The sequence below is a fragment of the Geotrypetes seraphini genome, chromosome 2, assembly GCF_902459505.1.
Source record: "Geotrypetes seraphini chromosome 2, aGeoSer1.1, whole genome shotgun sequence".
In the NCBI taxonomy this organism is placed as follows: Eukaryota; Metazoa; Chordata; class Amphibia; order Gymnophiona; family Dermophiidae; genus Geotrypetes; species Geotrypetes seraphini.
The window spans coordinates 158,626,406-158,647,758 of NC_047085.1; the positions used below are offsets into that span (position 1 = coordinate 158,626,406).

The 21,353-nt window shown below is 46.0% G+C and overlaps 1 protein-coding gene across 6 annotated transcripts in view; it reads left to right on the plus strand.

The window, feature by feature from the left end:
* CEP192 (centrosomal protein 192) overlaps positions 1 to 21,353 on the plus strand; it is a 402,896-nt gene that overhangs the window by 16,179 nt on the left and 365,364 nt on the right. For all 6 annotated transcript variants that reach the window (XM_033934141.1, XM_033934142.1, XM_033934138.1 and 3 more), the window contains one exon: positions 4,989 to 5,128. In XM_033934141.1, coding sequence (XP_033790032.1) covers positions 4,989 to 5,128 — 140 coding nt within the window. The remainder of the gene's footprint in view (positions 1 to 4,988; positions 5,129 to 21,353) is intronic.

The following is a 21,353-nucleotide window of genomic DNA, read 5'->3' on the forward strand; positions in this document are numbered from 1 at the left end:
CCGCTGGGGTTTTTTTCCCCCTCATTTTCTTTTTGCTTTGTGTAAAGCATATTTTCTGGTGGCTGGGGGTCCTACTTGTGTCCAGGGGGTCTTGTGGGTTTGTTCCCTCCATGCCCCCTGATGTTTTGACTCTCAATTCTTTTCGCATCCCCCCTCCAACTCCCTCGTCCAGGTGCCCGCGTATGGCCTCGGACAAGGACTTCTTGTCTGAGGAGAGTTTTAACTAATGGGTCATTCCATGTCAAGTGAACAAATGCTGAAAACCACTCATGCTCGACCCCCCCCCAACCCCTTGAAATCCTACCAAATTTTACAGGGGTGTTGTCTAGGGTGTCACATGAAATTCTGCAAAATTTTGGGGATCTATCTCAATTTGGTTAGGAGCTAGGGATGTTTGAACAAAAGCAATCGATCCACTCCCATGTCTCGTGTGACCTAAAACTCCAACTTTGATTAAGCACTGCGGCAGAAGGAAACTACCTAGGGGTCTGAAATTTTGCAGTTTGGTACAACACCTTGGGGCAAGTTTTTGTGCCAAGTTTGAAATCTTTTGCCAACGTGCTTCCATTTCTACAGGTCAGCAAAGTAGGCAAAAAAATTCACAAACGAAAACTTTTGGCAAAGTTTGCTCCATACCAGCAGACATGTACCATGAGGTTACCTCCAAGATTTGCAATATGAGTTTTTATAGTCAAGTGAAACTGAAGATGTGACCATTCCAAAAATATGGCTTTATGCATTTATGCAAATTTTCACTGTTTTTCAGATTCAAATCTCTCTAATGTGTAATTTCTCCAGATGAAATTTTCAAGACAGCTATTTTGTCTGTTCTTCATACCTTTACCAGATTTTACCAAGTGGATGTGGCAGCTCGGTGTGACGCCACTTTTGGGATCTCTGTGTTGAGGGCAGGCTTTTCTGTCCCTCCCTAGATGATGCCATTGCTTTGGTATGTCACCTTGCATATAGAATCCAGAAGGGACTTACCAGAATGGAAGATTAGGTTCTTACCTTCGATAATCTGCTTTCTGGTAGTAGTCCCTGGAGGATTCTATATGACCTGCCCTCTCAGTATAGACTCAGTGTTTTTATGAATCGCCTACCTTTTTCTGCCTCATTTTTCCCCTCCTTACAGGCTGAAATATCTTCCTGCCAGTAGAAGGGCCATATGGGGGACTTCACTCTTATGGGAGTACAATTGTTACCAGTGGCAGGTTTCCAGTGGGTGCTCATTGCACATAGCAGGTGTTCTACATTGTTCCTAACCTTTCTCTGTGTTGCCTGTTGGCTGTTTATTAATTGTTATTTCTTGTAGAGCTGAGCAAAACAGACCTTGCTTATGTTTCCAGAAAAAAGGAAACGCTGTCAGTTAGGGTGGATGAGAACCCTCCCACTTTTTGGGCCTGGAAGAACCGTCTTTGTGCTTTGTTGCTACTGGAACGACAGATGGCTAGCTTCGCCCCAAAGAGGAAAAAGTATTTCCTCCAAATTTGAATGCCTTATATACAGTTCTTAACTCATAAAGCATGCAGTGATATCTTGAATGGGTTGTAGTGGTGGCTCTTGTAGTCCTTTGATACATAGTAACATAGTAGATGACGGCAGATAAAGACCCGAATGCTCCATCCAGTCTGCCCAACCTGATTCAATTTAAATTTTTTTTTTTTTTTTTGTAATTTTTCTACTTAGCTATTTCTGGGCAAGAATCCAAAGCTTTACCCGGTACTTGCTTGGGTTCCAACTGCCGAAATCTCTGTTAAGACTTACTCCAGCCCATCTACACCCTCTCAGCCATTGAAGCCCTCCCTTGCCCATCCTCCTCCAAACGGCCATACACAGACACAGACCGTACAAGTCTGCCCAGTAACTGGCTTAGTTCAATCTTTAATATTATTTTCTGATTCTAAATCTTCTGTGTTCATCCCACGCTTCTTTGAACTCAGTCACAGTTTTACTCTCCACCACCTCTCTCGGGAGCGCATTCCAGGCATCCACCACCCTCTCCGTAAAGTAGAATTTCCTAACATTGCCCCTGAATCTACCACCCCTCAACCTCAAATTATGTCCTCTGGTTTTACCATTTTCCTTTCTCTGGAAAAGATTTTGTTCTACATTAATACCCTTTAAGTATTTGAACGTCTGAATCATATCTCCCCTGTCTCTCCTTTCCTCTAGGGTATACATATTCAGGGCTTCCAGTCTCTCCTCATACGTCTTTTGGCGCAAGCCTCCTATCATTTTCGTCGCCCTCCTCTGGACCGCCTCAAGTCTTCTTACATCTTTCGCCAGATACGGTCTCCAAAACTGAACACAATACTCCAAGTGGGGCCTCACCAATGACCTGTACAGGGGCATCAACACCTTCTTCCTTCTACTGACTACGCCTCTCTTTATACAGCCCAGCATCCTTCTGGCAGCAGCCACTGCCTTGTCACACTGTTTTTTCGCCTTTAGATCTTTGGACACTATCACCCCAAGGTCCCTCTCCCCGTCCGTGCATATCAGCTTCTCTCCTCCCAGCATATACGGTTCCTTCCTATTATTAATCCCCAAATGCATTACTCTGCATTTCTTTGCATTGAATTTTAGTTGCCAGGCATTAGACCATTCCTCTAACTTTTGCAGATCCTTTTTCATATTTTCCACTCCCTCTTCGGTGTCTACTCTGTTACAAATCTTGGTATCATCTGCAAAAAGGCACACTTTTCCTTCTAACCCTTCAGCAATGTCACTTACATACATATTGAACAGGATTGGCCCCAGCACTGAACCCTGAGGGACTTCACTAGTCACCTTTCCTTCCTTCGAGCGACTTCCATTAACCACCACCCTCTGGCGTCTGTCCGACAGCCAGTTTCTGACCCAGTTCACCACTTTGGGTCCTAACTTCAGCCCTTCAAGTTTGTTCAACAGCCTCCTATGAGGAACTCTATCAAAGGCTTTGCTGAAATCCAACTAAATTACATCTAGCATATGTCCTCGATCCAGCTCTCTGGTCACCCAATCAAAAAATTCAATCAGGTTCGTTTGGCACGATTTACCTTTTGTAAAGCCATGTTGCCTCGGATCCTGTAACAAGTTCAAGTTTCAAGTTCAAGTTCAAGTTTATTTAATTCTTAATATATCGCCTATATAAACATTCTAAGCGATGTACATAATATAATAAAACATAGAAACATTAATATACTTTAAAAACAACAAATTTCAATAATGACTAACAAGAAAGCGGGGAAAAAGGGGACAAAGTTACAATAAGGGCATAGGAAAAACCCATTAGATTCAAGGAAATACACTATCCTTTCTTTCAGCAACACTTCCATTATTTTTCCAACAACTGAAGTGAGGCTCACCGGCCTGTAGTTTCCTGCTTCATCCCTGTGACCACTTTTATGAATAGAGACCACATCCGCTCTCCTCCAATCCCCAGGAATCACTCCCGTCTCCAGAGATTTGTTGAACAAGTCTTTAATAGGACTCGCCAGAACCTCTCTGAGCTCCCTTAGTGTCCTGGGATGGATCCCGTCTGGTCCCATCGCTTTGTCCACCTTCAGTTTTTCAAGTTGCTCATAAACACCCTCCTCTGTGAACGGCGCAGAATCTACTCCATTTTCTCGTGTAACTTTGCCAGACAATCTCGGTCCTTCTCCAGGATTTTCTTCTGTGAACACAGAACAGAAGTATTTGTTTAGCACATTTGCTTTCTCCTCATCACTCTCCACATCGCTCTCCACTCAGTGAACAATTGTCGGTCTCATCCTATTTTGGTCGGTTGTGGTTTGATTTTTCTCTCTTTTCCTCTCTCGTTTGTTACTTGCTTATTGTTTCACAGGAAGGATTGGGTTCATGGGTATTTGAGGATAGGTTGGGGGAAGTGGTGTTTGGATAGCTTTGGTTTTCTAATTGGTTGGGTTTTTTTTTTTTTTTTTTTTTGCTACTGTTGATACTGTATACATACTTGTTTATTGCACCTTGCTATAGCTCTGGGTTGTAGTTGGGATGGTTTTGTGGGCCTGTCGAATGTTGCACCATGTATGCCTTCCTGTCCCATTATTTTTTAAACTGGTGACGTTGATTTGATAGGTTGTGGGAGGGGTGAGTGGGATTGGATGAGCACATAGCTGCAAATTATGGATGATCTGTTTAGTGTTTTACCCCCTCTTGATTGTTTCTTTGTTATAACAGTACTTTTATAAAAATAATTTTAGGGTGTTGTAACTTTTTTGGTTCTTATTCAACCTATTTAACCATAAAGGGGGAGAGGAGGGTGAGAGAGTTGGCATGAGAACTTAACTGATATTTTTTAACATCATATTTTTGTTTTAGTGCAGATTTCTGCAGTCATCAATAACATTGTTTGCTGTTGTAGGGTGAGGGGAGGGTGCTCTTGGAGGATAATGAAAATTGGTGACAACAGCTGTTTTGTTATTCTGTTTATTGTTGTAATTATGTGCAGTCATCAATAAAAACTGTTGTACATAAATGTTTCCGGGGAGATTCCCCCATGCCCCCTACTTTGTTGTTGACTTGTTCCAATATGGTTGCTTTGACTTTTTTGATCTAACTGCAGGGGGCTCTGTCTCTCTCTCAGTAGTAGAAGGAGCAAATGGTGAGAAAAGTGTGGATTTCTGCAAGTCCCGGATTGTGGGAATGGATTGGATATCTTGTGTATAGAATTCTCCAGGGTCTACCAGAAAGAAGATTATCGAAGGTAAGAACCTAATTTTCCATTCCTTTGCAAGTATGCAGTCTTGGAAGCAGTGATAGTGAAAGAGGCCCTTAGTAAGCTGCAGTAGAGGTTTCTACCGTGTCCCGGGGCACTAAATGCATAGGAATTCTATGAGTGTTAGAGCATTTAGCGCTCTGGGCCTCAGTAGAAACCTCTACTGCAGCTTAGTTTAAAAAAACAAAAAACAAAATGGGGGTGGGGTGGTAAATGTTCACTGGATATTTTTCTATTTTAAAAAAATATATTTATTCTCTTTCTATAGGCAAGACACATGTCAGTTGAGGGGTTTGCAAGTTGAAGGCTCTGTCCATGCGACTTACCTGGAAGAAACAAAATTAGCACAAGGTGACTTCTCAAGTCAGGATGATACGTTGGGGATATTGGCTCTTGAACGTATGCAAGGTATATGATTTTTCCAGTTTAATATTCATGTGATTTTCATTGAAGATTCTCTTGAATTTGAATTTCTGTTTGTCCTGTCTTCTGTCCTATTTTTTTGAACATAAGACATGCCAAGTTAGAATCCTCTCAAGCCCAGTATCTTGACTTCAACAGTAGCCAGTTCAGTTTGCAGATATCTGGTTGAACTTTTGTTTATCCCTAGAAATTAACTATAATTGATAAATTTTAATTTTTTGGACTCTACCAAGTCATTCTGATTAATTTTTTTAGGCTTTTCTTCTAGGAACTTGTCCTGACTTTTGGTTACTGATATAATAGTTACTTCCTTAGCATAACAGCAGATGAATCCAGAGACAAGTGGGGGATAGCTCACATCGACCAGCAGGTGGAGATAGAGAAACTGATTAACAGGTGGTCTTATATACTGGTATTCCTCCTGTCCATTCAGTTTGCTCTATCTCCCAGCAGGGTTCGTAGCTATACCTCTAGCTCCTGGATTTTGGCTGTATCCGGTGTATTTGAGTGAATTTATAGTCTTCTGTTGAGACTCGTTCTCTTCAGAGAGACAGGGGTGCCTGGCTGAGCGGTGCCGGCTTTGGGAGCTACACCTGGGCCCCCCCAGGTCCCTTCTCCACCCTCCCCTCCGGTTGATTGAGGGGTTAACTTGGGCTCTGTATTTTTCTTCTTTCCAGTAAAAAAAAAAAAAAAGTTCTGAGCCTGCCTATGCTGTGCTGTACCTTTTGGTCAGTTTTCAGTACAATTACCAGCCATAACCTTACTTCCCTAGCAACAGCAGCAGATGAATCCAGAGACCAATGGGATAGCTCACATCTACCAGCAGGCGGAGATAGAGAAACTGATTAACAGGTGGTCCTATTGGCTGGCACTCCTCCTGTCTCATCAGTAATCTCTATCTCCCAGCAGGAAAAGGTCGCTATTCAACTAGCTCCTGAATTCTGGCTGTGGCTGGAACTTTATTTTCTCCTGTTGAGGTTTCTCTTCAGTGAGACTGCCATTCTGTTTCTCCGGTTGAGATTTCTCTTCAGTGAGCTGGCAGTGCTATTTCTCCTGTTGAGATTTTTCTCTTCAGTGAGACAGGGGTGTCCGGCTGAACGGTGCCGGCCTTAGAGGTTACACTTGGGCCCCCCCTTGTCCCTGCCTCACCTTCCCTCCAGTGATAGAGGGTATGACTTGGTCTCTACTTTTCTTCTTTCCCTTAAAAAAAAACAAAAAAACTGGGACCACAGTGCTGAATAACTTTTCTGCCTTGCTAGGGCTGAGCAACCGGCTTCTGCAGGCCCTGCAAACGAGGTTGTAAGTATCTGATTTCTCAGATTGTTGGAAGTGTGCATTGTGTTGGTGGTTTTGACCGGCGGGTTTTATAGTTGGTTTTAGGAAACACGGACTTGGGGAGGTGAAGAATGTGTGAGAAGGGCTTGATGGCTCCGGATATGTCATTCCGATACCGTTGTAGGAGCTGTTGCCTTCCCACGCGTGGGAACCACGCGCTTTCTTCCTTCTTATGAGGTGCACGTTGATCCTTTCCTGCTAGGTCTCAGCGACATTGCTTTTCCAGTATGAGGGCTCCGGCCATGTCGGTTTGCTCCGGTTATGTTTTTTCAGCGAGTTTAGTTGGGGCCAGCACGTTGTCCGTGGCACAGTCTCACTCTTGTTATCGTGCTCTGCTGGGTTCGCCGCAGCATGGTTAGCATTCCCCACGAGGCTGACTGGGAGTCAGTGTTTACTGTGGTTCATCTTCTTTTATCCCGCTGGCCAGTTATTTTAACTGTTTCCTAGGAGACGCTGTCTTGCAAGGAACATGTGGCTTGAGCTTGTACACCTGCGCTGGTGGGAGCACCGCAGCATTCAGTGTGTTTCTCTGTCAGTGGACTTTTATTGGCGTCTGTCGCAGCTTCTGTGCCTTCGGGGCAGATGCGTCGGAAGTTATGGCGGTTCTCTACATGACTGAGACAGTGCAGCTTGGTGTGTGGAAGTCTCCCGAGTTGATTTTTCTTTTTTGACCCGTTTGTGTTGGCTCTTTGGGAGTCTCTACAGGCGCTTGGAAGAGAGGGAGCATCTACTCTCTGTTTCTCCACCCAGTTTCAGATTTCCTCCGTTCTGGGTTGGTAGCAGGCAACTCACAGTGCGACTTATGTCAGTCACAGGCGATTACCCGGTGCTTTATTCAGGTGTCTCCTCAATCTCTATCGCTGTCTCCACAGGGTGGGCCTAGATAGATCTGACAGTTTCCTTGATGTGGGTGCCTTTATGCAGCGCTGAGTATGTATGGTAGCGTTGTGGAAATTGTTTCGGTACATATGGGGCATGCTGACTTTTGCATTTTCCTGCGGACATGACTGTCTTTTGCTGTTTCTAGTGTGGCAGGGTTTTCAGCAGGGGTATTCAACCTTGTTGCCTTCCCTGGGCCACCTTGATTACTAAAAAAAAAAAATTAAATTAAAAAAAAAAAAATGTTCCCCATTAAGAACGGTTGGATTTTGGAGCAGCTTGCAGGCGGTTTTCAGGTTCCGCAGGATGCCAAAGCTTAGTCTTATTTTTCAGACTTCCCTCATAGTCCTTATTCAATTGCATGACTAGTTTGTTCTCAGGAGTGTTCTTGTATTCTGATCAGAGCTTACGGTTTTCCTCCAGCTCGTTCCCTGACCTCTGCTTCACTTTGTAGGGGCCGTTAATTCCGCGGCAAGCTCTGTGGGCAATCTCGCAGAACAAGAGCTGTAATATTGCCAAGTCACGGGACTTTGACAATTCTGCATATGGCTTGCGCCTTTGCGTTCCTTTCTCCCATTTCTGATTCTTTCTTGGTGTTCCTGTGTGTTGAGTATCCCGGGGTGACGCTGGTGCGGGATCCCCTTCAGGGTTGCTGGTATTTGGGACGATGGTTTCAGCTCTTCCGGATCTGAGGGAAGTGGTTCCCTTTGCTTCATGAGGCCCAAAATTAAAAAGGGGGACTTGATCAGACTAGCACTAGATTTCATATGAATCTCTTCATTTCTCGAAGTTGAACATTTCCAAAGGGAACTGGGAGATTACTTGAATTTTCACATCTGGCCACCATATTGGCAGTATATGCGCTTGGTTATTCTCGAGCGGCAATTTAGGTTTCGGCAGACTTCTTTTGGCCTAGACTAAGGGAAGTTATTCCATTTTCTTCCTTGGTGCCTTAGATGGGGTAGTTGGTCTGATGGGAGCTGGCTCTCATTATAGTACATTAGTTTCTCAGAGTTAGACATTTCCGGAGACTGGCTGGGAGCATATTTACACTTTCGCTATGGCCACTGAATTGCTCTCTCTTCGCTTTGCTCTCCTTGAGCAGCGCTATCAGTTTTGTCTGATGCCGTTTGGCCGCGCCACGACTCCATGACCATTTTTGATTATTAGAGCAGTTGGCTGTGGTGGCGTTTTGGCACAGACCGGAAATTCCAGTATTTTCTTTCTTAGAAGACTGATTGATTTGGATGTCTTCCAGCCAGGTGGCTTTGTCAGACACGATCGGGTGATCTCTTTTATTTGACCTTCTTTTCTTCCATTCTTTGGATGTGAATCTTCACTTTTCCAAAGAGCTCATTTCTCCTGGACGAATTCTTGGAACATCAGGGGATGTTGTTCAAATGGGAGAGGACTGGGGTTCTTCCCAGAGTCGGGGGCGACAGATTACAATATCAGGTTTGCCTTCTTCAGTCCCCTAGAACATGCGTATGGGATTCTGTCCAGATTCTTAGATCTAGGTTAGTGATTCCACTGGGAACTTTGGCTTGCTTTCCCGTGAGATTGCTCCAGCAGTCGCTTTGTTCCTGTGTTTTCCGGTATCTCATGGCTCCAACTGTGGTATCTCGTAGGCTCCTCAAGCATCGCTCATTATACATTGGTGGCTCAGCGAGATGAATTTTTCGAGCACATGCCTCGATCGTTGCTGGATTGGCTCAATTTCACCTAACTTCCCAGGCTGTCGGGTTGGGGGGTGCCATGCCTTCCATCCTCAGCGTAAGGGGTCTGGTATTCAGAGGATAATCTGTACTCGTTCGTTCTTCTGGACTGAAGCATGGTCAGGCTGCCGTTGCGGGAGTTTTAGCCCATTCCTCCAGAATGATGATAAAGGATCTTTTAGGACAGGGCTGAGACAGTGGTATTTCCCTGCAGCCCGGAACGTATGTGAGGCGCTCAGTTGGCGATTACATTACTTGTTCTACTTCGATGAGGGTATCTCATCTTCCTCTTCTGTCAGCGCTTCCTTTTACAGGGCAGGAAAAGAATTTGGATAGCCTTTCTCTCCACTAACTCTGAGCTTGGACCGTCTATTGTTAATTGCCGGGTGCAGCACTGTGTTCGCCTTTTTGTGCTTTAGTAGTGGCGAAATCTTCTGCATCCTGGAATTTGGGTACTTTTGATCAGGCCTTGTATTTGCTTTGTAGGGAACTGGACCTCATGGCCTCATCTCAGATTCAAACCTTCCTAGCTTCTTCAGCAGACGCAGGGAGTGGCGGTCAGCAGGGGTTGCAGCGTTGCTTCTTTCTCGCCTCTGCTTTCTCTTTTTACGTGTTTTCCCCTGGCTTATGCTTGGATGGATTTGCCAGATTGATTTCGGGGCCATCCTGGCTATGCGGATCTGTGGGGCTTTCGAAGGCCGAACTGTTGAGATTCCTAGTTTCTCCGGATTTGCTCGCCTAGGGTCCTATCAAGCTGGATATTCATCCTACTTTGATGTTTGGTAGGTTGTTTCTTCGCTTATCCAGGCAGTTCAGCCGTCTTCTCATGTGGCTTATACTTCCTTTTGGAGATTTTTCCTTTCTTGGGTGCTTCTCGAATGTGGCACCCTTCCGGAGTTCTCTGCTTTCTCTTGTTTCTTTTTGGCGCATATGGTTTGCAGAGGGCTTAGCGTTCACTTCACTCGAGCTTCGAGTGTCAATCTTAGATGGTTACAGGGACTAGGTATCTCGCTATTCACTTCTTCTCAGGTTCATGTAGTTCAGTTCCTCAACGGAGTACAGTATGTTCGTACACCTCTTCTGAAGCCCAATCTGGGGTGCGATCTGCAGGTTCTTCTTCGCAGTTTTCCGCAGGATTCATTTCAACCTTGTCTTTTGAGACTCTATTAGGATGTGCCGTTGAGCATGGGGCTTCTTGTGGCCATGGCTTCGGCTCGATGGTTTTCGGGGTTGCAGGCCTTGTTTGACGGGGATTCGTCTTTCTGATTTGCAAATTCTGAGGTGTCAGTTCGGTCTATACAACGTTTTCCTTCTCACGTGAGGTCATACGTTCGTTTATGCCACTCTCAATTTCCTTCCTTCCTCCGGGGAGGAGAAGTGGGGAGACGTGCTTTACTTCACTGCATTTTTGCAAGTGCATGGCGTTCTCCGTGAGGTAGGTTTCTCTAGACTTTTCGTTGTTTGGATCACCTTTTTTGTTCTTTTCAAGGGACGCTTCAACCGCATGGCGGCGTCCTAAGCCTCCGTCGATCGATGGGTCCAGGAGGACGTTCTTTTCCCTTGCTTGATGGCAGGGGGCGGTTGGCGAAAGAACCTCACGACCATTCCACCGGAGTGATGGCTATTTCTTGGACTCGGTCCAGAGGTTTTTTCCTTGGAGGAGTTTTGTCTCGCGGCTTTTTGGTCTTCCGAGAGTGCTTTCTCTCCGCATTACTGGTTGGATGTGGGGGCGCATGCGGTAGATGCGCTTTGTGCTTTGGTTGTTGCGGAGGCGGCGTTTGCTTCCCACCCAGATTGAGGATTGCTTTGCTACATCCCATTGGTCTCTGGATTCATCTGCTGCTGTTGCTAGGGAAGGAAAAATGATGTTCTTACCTGTTAATTTTCTTTCCCTTAGACGCAGCAGATGAATCCAGAGCCCCACCCTTTCTGGTAATTGTCTGTCGGTTTTTTCTTGTGCAACTTTTGCGGTTTGTTGTTGTTGATGGTTGTATTCTGTATATTTGCCTTTTGCGATTTGTTCTGGGAAAGAAGTTTTTTTACATGCTATGCCTATTGATGGTTACGCGTGCTTGGGCAAGGAGCTATACTGATGAGACAGGAGGAGTGCCAGCCAATAGGACCACCTGTTAATCAGTTTCTCTATCTCCGCCTGCTGGTAGATGTGAGCTATCCTATTGGTCTCTGGATTCATCTGCTGCGTCTAAGGGAAAGAAAATTAACAGGTAAGAACATAATTTTTCCTTGCTTGCTGTGGTGTGATTAGGAAGTTTGTTTGGGTGAGTAAGAACTTTGGTTTTCTGGGGTTTGAGTGCGTGTTGTGCGGTCCCGGGTGCCGGTTTTGTTGGAGGGCTGCATCGGCGATTTTGGCGGGCTTTCTCCGTTTAAAAAAAAAAAAAAAATGGCGGCAGAAGCTGTTAAACGGTTTTCGCGCTGTGGGAAGCGCAGGACACCGTCGGGACTGTGCTCTGCCGGGTGCGCAGAGACACCGGCAGAGGATTCATTCCTACCGGCGTGCGACTTAGCAATTTCCCGCGCTGGGGAGGCGCGATCGAGCTCCTCTTCCCTCGCAGTCGAGTCGGCCTTGAGTCAGGGTGCGCCGGCGTCTGAGGGGATTTCGGCGGCTGTTGCAGCGTCGGGAGCGCTGGGGGAAGCCGCGGTTCCGCTAAACTACTGCACAGGACAAACAGGGTCGGCGGGATTCGGGCTAGGCTCGTTTCCCCAGAGTTTGTAATGTTAATGCACCGTGCCTTTGTTTTACAGAGCTCTCAGCCTGTTCAACCGGTGCCTTTGAATTTTCCTGTGCTGCCTGTTCCCTCTACTTCCACTACTACTACTACTACTAATAGTTTTACTGGTACTGCTGCTGTTAATGCTGTTTCCCCTCCGGTGAAGTCTCAGGTTGCGAAGAGGCGCAGGCTTGTGGCGGTGGACGAAGGGGACCCTGACCCTGTCTCCCCTTTTTCTCTTACCCTTCCTGAGTCGCTGGAGGAAGGTGAGGTGCTGGACTTGGAAGCGGAGGAACCCCTGGGTAGGGACGTGGATGATCCTTCTGCTCTCCGGCTTTTTCACAGGGAAGAGCTTTCTTCTTTAATTTCTAAGGCGTTGCAGGGATTAAACATCTCGCAGGAGGATACTCAAGTTTCTGGGTCCACAAACCCCCTTATGGCGGGGACGCGTAAGCCGACTAGGTCCTTTCCAGTGCATGAAGCCATGCAAGAGCTTATTGCGACGCAATGGGACACTCCGGAAGCTAGTCTATGGGTGTCAAAAGCCATGCGGCTCTTGTATCCTGTGGCCCCGCACGAACTCGAGAGATTTAAATTACCCAGGGTCGACGCGCTGGTGGCCGCGGTTACCAAAAAGACTACCTTGCCGGTTGAAGGAGGTGTTGCGCTGAAGGATGTCCAGGATAGGAAGATTGAATGTTCACTAAAAATGTCCTTTGAAGTGGCTGGAGTTACCTTACAAGCCGCGATTTGCAGTTCGTATGCGGCGCGGGCTTGTCTGCAATGGTCTCAGCTGATGGCGGATAATTTGATGGAGTCCGGGGGCTCTGTTCCCTCGGAACTGACTGATTTGGAGTCTGGTCTAGCGTATTTGGCGGACGCCTTATATGATATTATTCGCGCTTCTGCGAAGCAGATGTCTCTTTCGGTGGTTTCTCGCAGATCTTTATGGCTCCGTAATTGGGCGGCGGATGCTGCCTCCAAACTTCGGCTAGTGAAACTCCCTTTTAAGGGGCGTTTGTTGTTTGGGGAAGATTTGGATAAATTGGTGAAGGATTTTGGTGATACCAAAACACAGCGCTTACCGGAAGACAGGCCTAGGCCCCCTTTAAAATCCTTGGCGGCCAGACCACGTTTCCGGGATGTTAAGAGATATAGACCTGGTAAGCCCTCCTTTCAGCCCGCTTATGGTTCCTTCACTTCCTCGAGACCTAGGTTTCCGCAAAAGAGTTCCTTTCGTACGGCGAAACCCCCATCAGTTCAGCCAGCCCGTGCTCCAGCAAGTCGCATCCCACAATGACGGGGTCTCGGCTCCCTCCGCCATTCCCTTGGGGGGGCGGCTGTCTGCCTTTCTGGCGGAGTGGGCCAAGATCACGTCGGATCAGTGGGTTTTGGATATTATTCAAGAAGGTTACAAGTTAGAATTCGCCTCTCCCGTCGCCGATTCTTTCTTGGTGTCCCCGTGCAATGGGGCGGCCAAGGGAGACTCGGTCCGCCTGACCCTTCAAGTGCTTCTGGATCTGGGGGCGGTGGTGCCGGTGCCTCCGGAGGAGGTGGGTCTCGGCAGATATTCCATTTACTTCATTGTGCCCAAAAAAGGGGGGTCTTTCAGACCGGTGCTGGATCTCAAAAGGGTCAACAAATTTCTCAGGGTTCGCCATTTCCGTATGGAGACAGTGCGCTTAGTGATTGCAGCGGTGAAACCTGGGGAGTTCCTCACGTCCCTCGATCTCAAGGAGGCGTACCTCCACATTCCGATATGGCCTCCGCATCAACGATTTCTTCGGTTTGTGATCCTAGGCCAGCATTATCAATTTCGGGCGATGCCCTTTGGTCTTGCAACGGCTCCCCGCACCTTTTCAAAGGTGATGGTGGTGGTGGCAGCATTTCTGCACAAAGAAGGAATTCGTGTGCACCCTTACTTGGACGACTGGTTGATCCGCGCCTCTTCCAGGCGGGAGAGTTTGTCGGTGACTCAGAGTGATCTCTCTCCTTCAGTCTTTGGGGTGGATCATCAACTTTCCCAAGAGCTCTCTGTCCCCGTCCCAGTCGTTGGAGCATCTGGGAGTGAGGTTCGACACTTGTCTGGGGAAGGTGTTTCTACCCCGGGACCGGGGAGAGAAGTTACAGTCTCAGGTTCGTCTGCTTCTCAGTTCGCCCAGGCCTCGGGTTTGGGATTATGTACAGGTTCTGGGCTCGATGGTGGCGGCTCTGGAGGTGGTCCCCTGGGCCCGGTTCCACATGAGGCCGTTGCAGAAGTCTCTACTTTCCCGGTGGTCCCCGGTGTCGCAGGACTACGATCGGCGTCTACAGTGGAGTCCTCAGGCGGCCCGCAGCATGCGGTGGTGGCTCAGCGAATTCAATCTATTCCGGGGTATGCCGCTGGCGACTCCGGATTGGGTCGTGATTACGACGGATGCCAGCCTTCTGGGCTGGGGGGCACAGTGCCTGCAGGCGTCGGCGCAGGGTGTTTGGTCCTCGGAGGAGGCCCAGTGGTTGATCAATATGCTGGAGTTGAGGGCGATCAGGCTTGCGCTTCTGGCGTTTCAGTCCATGATTCAGGACCGTCTGACCAGGGTTTTTTCGGACAGCGTCACGGCGGTGGCGTATATCAATCGCCAGGGGGGTACCCGGAGTCCTCAGTTGGCCGAAGAGGCGATGGTTCTGTTTCGATGGGCGGAGGTGCATGTTCCTCTTCTCTCAGCGGCACACATTGCGGGTCACGAAAACGTTCAGGCGGATTTTCTCAGCAGAAATCTTCTCGATCCAGGCGAATGGGAGCTGTCCGCTCGGGCGTTCGATCTGCTGGTTCTACGGTGGGGTCTTCCGGAGATGGATCTCATGGCCTCGTCCCGCAATGCGAAGCTTCCTCGGTACTTCAGCAGACGCAAGGAACAGGAGTTGGAGGGGGTGGACGTGTTAGCCCTCCCATGGCCTCCGGGTTGCCTTCTGTATGTATTTCCTCCTTGGCCGATGATAGGTCGGGTGTTGCACCGCATCTCTCGCTTTCAGGGCAGGGTGATCCTGGTGGCTCCGGATTGGCCGCGTCGGCCGTGGTACGCGGATCTGATACAGCTGTCGGCGGGCGATCGTCTGACGTTCCCGGTGACTCCGGACTTACTAACTCAGGGTCCAATTTCCATGGAAAATCCGTCCCACTTTGGTCTTACGGCCTGGCTCTTGAACGGTCGCGGCTGAGACGTAGGGGCTATTCGAAACAGGTTATTTCGACTCTTCTTCAAGCTAAAAAGATTTCTACCTCTGCCTCCTATGCTAGAGTCTGGAGAGTTTTTGAGTCCTGGTGTAAGGGGCAGGGTATTTCGCCCTTCCAGGCGTCTCTGTCGGCTATTCTTTCCTTTCTACAGGAGGGCGTTGCTAAAGGGTTGGCCTATAATTCCCTGAAGGTTCAAGTGGCGGCCATTGCTTGTTACAGAGGTCGGGTCTCTGGTTCTGCGCTCGTGTCGCAGCCCGATGTGGTTCGATTCCTCATGGGGTTCACCATATCCGGCCTCCTGTGAAACGTACCTGTCCCGCGTGGAGTCTTAAACTTGTCCTTGGGGGATTGCGGGCGGCACCTTTTGAGCCTTTATCTACTGCTACTCTGAAAGATGTCACGTTGAAGACGGTGTTTTTGGTGGCTATGGCTTCAGCTCGACGGGTGTCGGAGTTGCAGGCGCTATCTTGCAGGGATCCCTTTTTGCGCATTTCGGATGCTGGGGTGTCTGTTCGGACGGTGCCGTCCTTTCTGCCTAAGGTGGTTTCTTCCTTTCATGTGAACCAGTGTTTGTTCCTCCCGGCTTTTCGGCGGGAGGATTGGGGGGAGCGCTTCTCGTCTTTGCGTTTCCTGGATGTCCGCCGGATTGTTCTGCATTATTTGGGGGTGACTAATGACTTTCGTCGGTCGGATCACCTGTTCGTGTTGTTCGCGGGCAAGAACAAGGGTATGGCTGCATCTAAGGCTTCCATTGCTCGTTGGGTCAAAGAAACTATTGCTTCAACTTATTTGATAGCGGGGAAACGGTTGCCGGAGCAGCTTCGTGCTCATTCGACTCGAGTGTTGGCCACCTCTTGGGCAGAGTCCGGGGGCCCTTCCTTGGAGGAGATTTGCCGCGCGGCTACTTGGTCTTCTGGGAGTACCTTTTCGAAGCATTACCGACTGGATGTGGCAGCCCGTGAGGAGGCTAGTTTTGGCGCTTCAGTTATTGCGGAGGTGGCATTGGCTTCCCACCCGGTTTGAATTTTGCTTTGCTACATCCCACTTGTCTCTGGATTCATCTGCTGCTATGCTAAAGAAGGAAAAATTATGTACTTACCTGTTAATTTTCTTTCCTTTAGAAGCAGCAGATGAATCCAGAGCCCCACCCTTTTTGTGTACGGTGTGCCTGTGGTTTGTGTGCCAGTTTCGGTTGGGTTATTGTTGGTAGTTGTGTTCTTTCGTTTGATGTTTGAATTTCGCTACTGGAAAGAAGTTTTTTGGATGCTCATTCTCCTATATCTGGATGCTTGGGCAAGGAGCATAACTGAATGGACAGGAGGAATACCAGTATATAAGACCACCTGTTAATCAGTTTCTCTATCTCCACCTGCTGGTCGATGTGAGCTATCCCCCACTTGTCTCTGGATTCATCTGCTGCTTCTAAAGGAAAGAAAATTAACAGGTAAGTACATAATTTTTCCTTTGATCACATTCTTTGGAAACAGATTTATTGTTTAATCATGCATATCATGAAAAAATGAGTGAAGACTTTTTTTCTTTCTGCTTGTCATGGGGAAGGGGATAGTTTTTGATACTCTGACAGGCTGATGTTCAGAACCAGAGAGCTATACTGAACAACATGGTAAATTGTGTTGAAAAATAATACCTCGGTGTTTAAAATTACCATATTTTTTTTTGCACCATAAAACACACTTTTTGCACCTTAAAAAACGGGGTGGAAATGTAGGTGCATCTTATAGAGCAGATGTAACCCCCTCCCCCAGTACCTTCCAAATTTCCAAAACAGGATGTTTTCGGTACGGTATGCGTGCAGTAGCAGCATGCTGGCCTCCCTCGTTAAAGGGCGCGTGGAGACAAGCAGCTATGAACTGGCTGGAGAATTGAGCGGCTGTGGAGTTATAGTGCTTGGGTCCTGCTGTAGCCCGAGAAGGGCCTCCTACTTGCTATATGTCTGGGCACTTGAGGTATGTTGATGCTGGCAAATGGCTCTGGATTGGGCCTCCTCGACTTTTCTGTTGAGGGTGACAGGGATCCAATTTCAGCGTAGCTCAGTTGCATTGTCAACGAGACTGCATCATGCCCGAGGGCTGCGCTGGCAGCTTCCTCTCTTTGGGGCCTGGTCTTGTCACTGGGTGGATGTTATGCTGCTTCCCCGCAGATGGCTTCACTTCAGCTCCCTTACATACCAGAGGCAGCTGTGCCATCGGATGCTGTGCTCGGTGGTGGTTGTGCGCTGCTTCCCAGGAGTCTTCATTGCTGGAATCTCCGGCGGTGGTCTGCCTCCTTTCTTCTCTGCTGCTGTCTTTGGCCTTCTGTACCGTGATCGCTGGATGTCTGTGGCTGTCTCTGTTGTGAGCGGTTTTGGCTTCCTGCAGCCTGGCTCCTGCATAGATGTCTTGCGCTGAGCAGATCTCAGACTGGACTTAAGGTTTGTTTTTCTTATTTTGGTTTTTGCTCTCACCTGTTTTAGTTTATTTAATTTTTTTGAACATTCATCTTGTTCTTTTGCCATTTTGTCGATGCTGCGGCCCGATGGTGGTGATTAATTTTTAATTTTATTCTATTTCTTTTTTTTCCCCCTTTTTAAAAACTATTTAATTATATTTTTAAATTATTTATAATTATTATTTTTTATTATTGAAATTTGTTAAATCTCTACTACTTAATAATTGGTACTCAGGTACTTTAGCTAGATTGTCAGCCTTCAGGACAGGTAGGGAAGTTTTACGTACCTGTATTTTAATTGTAACCGCTTAGATCTGTAATATGTTTAAGTGGTATATCAAATATTAATAAAACATAAATGGTGGCTGTCGCCTAACTACAGCGACCAGTCGAGGATACTTTGGGCTGTGAGGAGCATTGGGAATGGGAAGCCTTCGCTTTCCGCTCGTGTTCTTCTCTAGCAAGCTCTGTATCTTCCTGGGTGCTGGGGACCAGGAATTTCTAGGCAATGGGATTCTAATGAATTCGTCCCAGGACTGAAAGAGTGGAGTCTGCCCGAGCACCTGAGGAGGAGCAAGGAGGCCATAAACCGGATCCACAGCGATTGCCGTTTCTCAGAACTGGTATGAAAGAGCTCCTAACTTTGCTTAGTAGTGGGTTATATTGCTTATAGCGGGGCTTTAATTGGTAACCAGGTCTAAAATAATTGATAAGTATTTTCTGAAAGCAGGGCTGCTTTAAGGTTCTTCTCCAGACATGGGATTGTGTCTCTCCACTAAAGACTAGCTTGGCCAAACTTGGGAAGAGGTACAGTATCTGCTTTATATTACAAAAAAGTTTGAGTACCTCTGCATTAGGATTTGATTAGCTGCATCTCCTATTGGTCCAGCATAGCCTGGTAGGGCAGGGAGGGAAGAGGGCTGGGTGCAAAGCCTGACAGGGAGTGAGGGAGGCTGGTTGCAGAGCCAGGTATATATATTAGTACACAATTTGGTTCACAATGATTTTTTTTTTCTTGTTTTACTCCTCTAAATCTAGGGTGTATCTTAGGAAGCGAAAAATACAGTAAATTGCATGTAAACACATACTGTAGAATTGCACCAAGGAAATGCAGAGTAGGTGGGACATGTCTCACGTGTTGATAGACATGCATAGTGATGTTAGTGCATAGTACATATGTATGTTGTAAAAGAAGGAACCATAGTTGCAAAGTGCTGTAATCGTGGTGCTCTACGTGCGTGCTGTACTGGGGTTCCTTTTGTGAGCCTCTAGGCGTGTTTTAATGACACTTTTTTTTTTTTTCTTTAGAGGTGAGTGTAAGATGTATATATGCATGTGCGTTTTTTATGCATGTTACTGTGTACTGGGTACTGTGTTCAGTTTTGGAGACTGTATCTGGTAAAGGACATAAGACTTGAAGAGGAGGGCGATGAAAATGGTAGGAGGTTTGCATCAAAAGATGTATGAAGAGAGACTGGAAACCTTGAATATGTATGCCTTAGAGGAAAGGAGGGACAGGGGAGATATGATTCAGATGTTCAAATACCTGATAGGTATTAACATAGAACAAAATCTTTTCCAGAGAAAGGAAAATGGTAAAACCAAGAGGGCATAATTTGAAGTTGAGGGGTGGTAGACTCAAGAATAATGTAAGGAAATTCTTTATGGAGAGGGTGGTGGATGCCTGAAATGTGCTCCCGAGGGAGGTGGTGGAGAGGAAAACGGTGACTGAGTTCAAAAAAGCATGAGATAAAAACAGGATCTCTAATCAGAAAATAATGGTGTATATTGAAGAACGAAGGCTAGTATTGTGCAAACTTGCACAGTCTGTGTTCATATATGGCCATTTGGTTGAGGATGGGCTGGGGAGGGCTTCAACGGCTGTGATGGTTTAGATGGGCTGGAGTGAACTTTGATGAAGATTCAGTAGATGGAACCTGAGCACAGTACCAGGCAGAGCTTTGGGTTCTGGCCCAGAAGGAGCTAAGAAGAAAAATTTAAATTAAATCAGTAATTTAAAGAGGATAAGGTTGGAGGGGCGTGGCTTAGCGCGAGCACGGATGGAGGTGTGATCCTGAAGCTCCTCACCATCCAGGCAATGAAATAAAGAAAAAAATTATTTTCCTTCAAATAATTGTACAAAAAGTATATATAAGGAAAGCTGAATAAAAGATACAATACAAAATCCTAAATTGCGGTATTTGAAGAAGGGTATGTGCAGACAGGAGACGAAAAAGCGGAGAGCCGTTTGAGCTGACGGTTACATAGAATTGAATACAGCGCTGAGGTATATGTTTATATTCTGATCAGATATAACAAAGAAGCTGATGGGAGTCGGTGAAAGTAGTCTGTGTTTTCGGAGGTTTTAGAGAGGCTTGAAAGCAGTGCTGAGACTGAGAGACGAACGTGAACTGAAACTGGGAAAAAAAAAAAGCTGATGAGAGTCGGTAAGCAGAGAGCTGTCAGTGTCGGCGATTTCAAGAGACTATAAGATATATGTTCGATTGAGAAAATGTAAAGAATGGATATGTTCTGACAAAATATAACTAAAGGAAAAAAAAAAAGCTGAATTGATATATTTGAAGTGTGTTTTGTGCTGATGAAAGTCGGGAAGACATAGAACCGTTTGTGCTGGCGGTTTATTGAAGTTTGAATGCTGAAACCGCGTGACAGATGTGATTAAACAGTTTGGCGAAATAGGAAAAAAAAAGGAGAAAAGTTTTTATTCTGAATAAATATATACTGAAACAAAAAAAAAAAGAGGTAACTGTTAAAAGTCAGGAAAGCTGAGAACTGTCTGTATTTCAACTGATTTGAGAGACTTTGGAGCAGTACTGATGCTGATGAATGTGAAAGACCAGATAATCAGATTGTGATCCGATCAAATATAGCCAAAAAAAAAAAAAAAAAGATAACCTGAATTGCGGCAGTTGAAGTGAGATAAGTGCGGACAAGAAACGGGAAGGCAGAGAACCATTTGTGATTTTGGCGGTTTCATTGAACTTGAATGCAGCGTTGAAACCACGAAGTACAAGTGAAAGATCAGTTTGATTGGAAAAATTGTGAAAAAGGAATTTGTGTTCTGACCAGCTATATTGAACAAAAAAAAAAAAAGATTATTCTCTGATAAAAAAGGGGATTAATAAAAAAAAAAAATTGAGAGAGAGGAGGACTTGTATTTTCTCTCAGAAATTGGGTGCTGAAGCACTGAAGACAAATAAATGTCAGCTTACTAATAATAAATAAATACTGAATTGAATATCACTTTCCTCTGACAAAGCTGCGATTGGGCTTGTGAGAGAGGAGACAGAGAAAAGGTTCAACGGAACTTTAAAAAACTGAAACAGCAAGACATTGAGGAAGTTGAGAGACGCTGAGAAAAAACAGAAGAAAATTGCTTAAAGTTGGTCAAAATAGGAAAAATAACTCTAAAAAAGTGTTGCTCTCCTTAATCAGAGCTGCGATTGGGCTTGTAAGAGGAGAGAAAAAAGAGTTCCCCTACATCATTGAAAAAGTGAAAGTGAGAAAAGAATTTTCAAACTAACATAGATAAAGGAAAAAGAAAAGAGCATAAAAAGAAAAAATTTCTAATTCAAATATATAACAAAATCTTGGAAGAAAAGAGATTAAAAACCTAAGAATACCAAATCTAAAAGATTTAAATACAAGAAATAATAATAACCAAGAAAAAGAGAACAATAACATGGCAAGTACCAGACAAAACAAAAATGAGATTGGTACATCTGCAAAAAGACAGAAACAAGAACAAATAACACCAAGCAAGATACCACTTCCTATCGAAGAATCAGACACATTAAGCAAAGCTGAAGTCATGGAAGAATTAAAACAAATCAAACAAATGCTTAAAGAAACTATAACTAATATGTCTG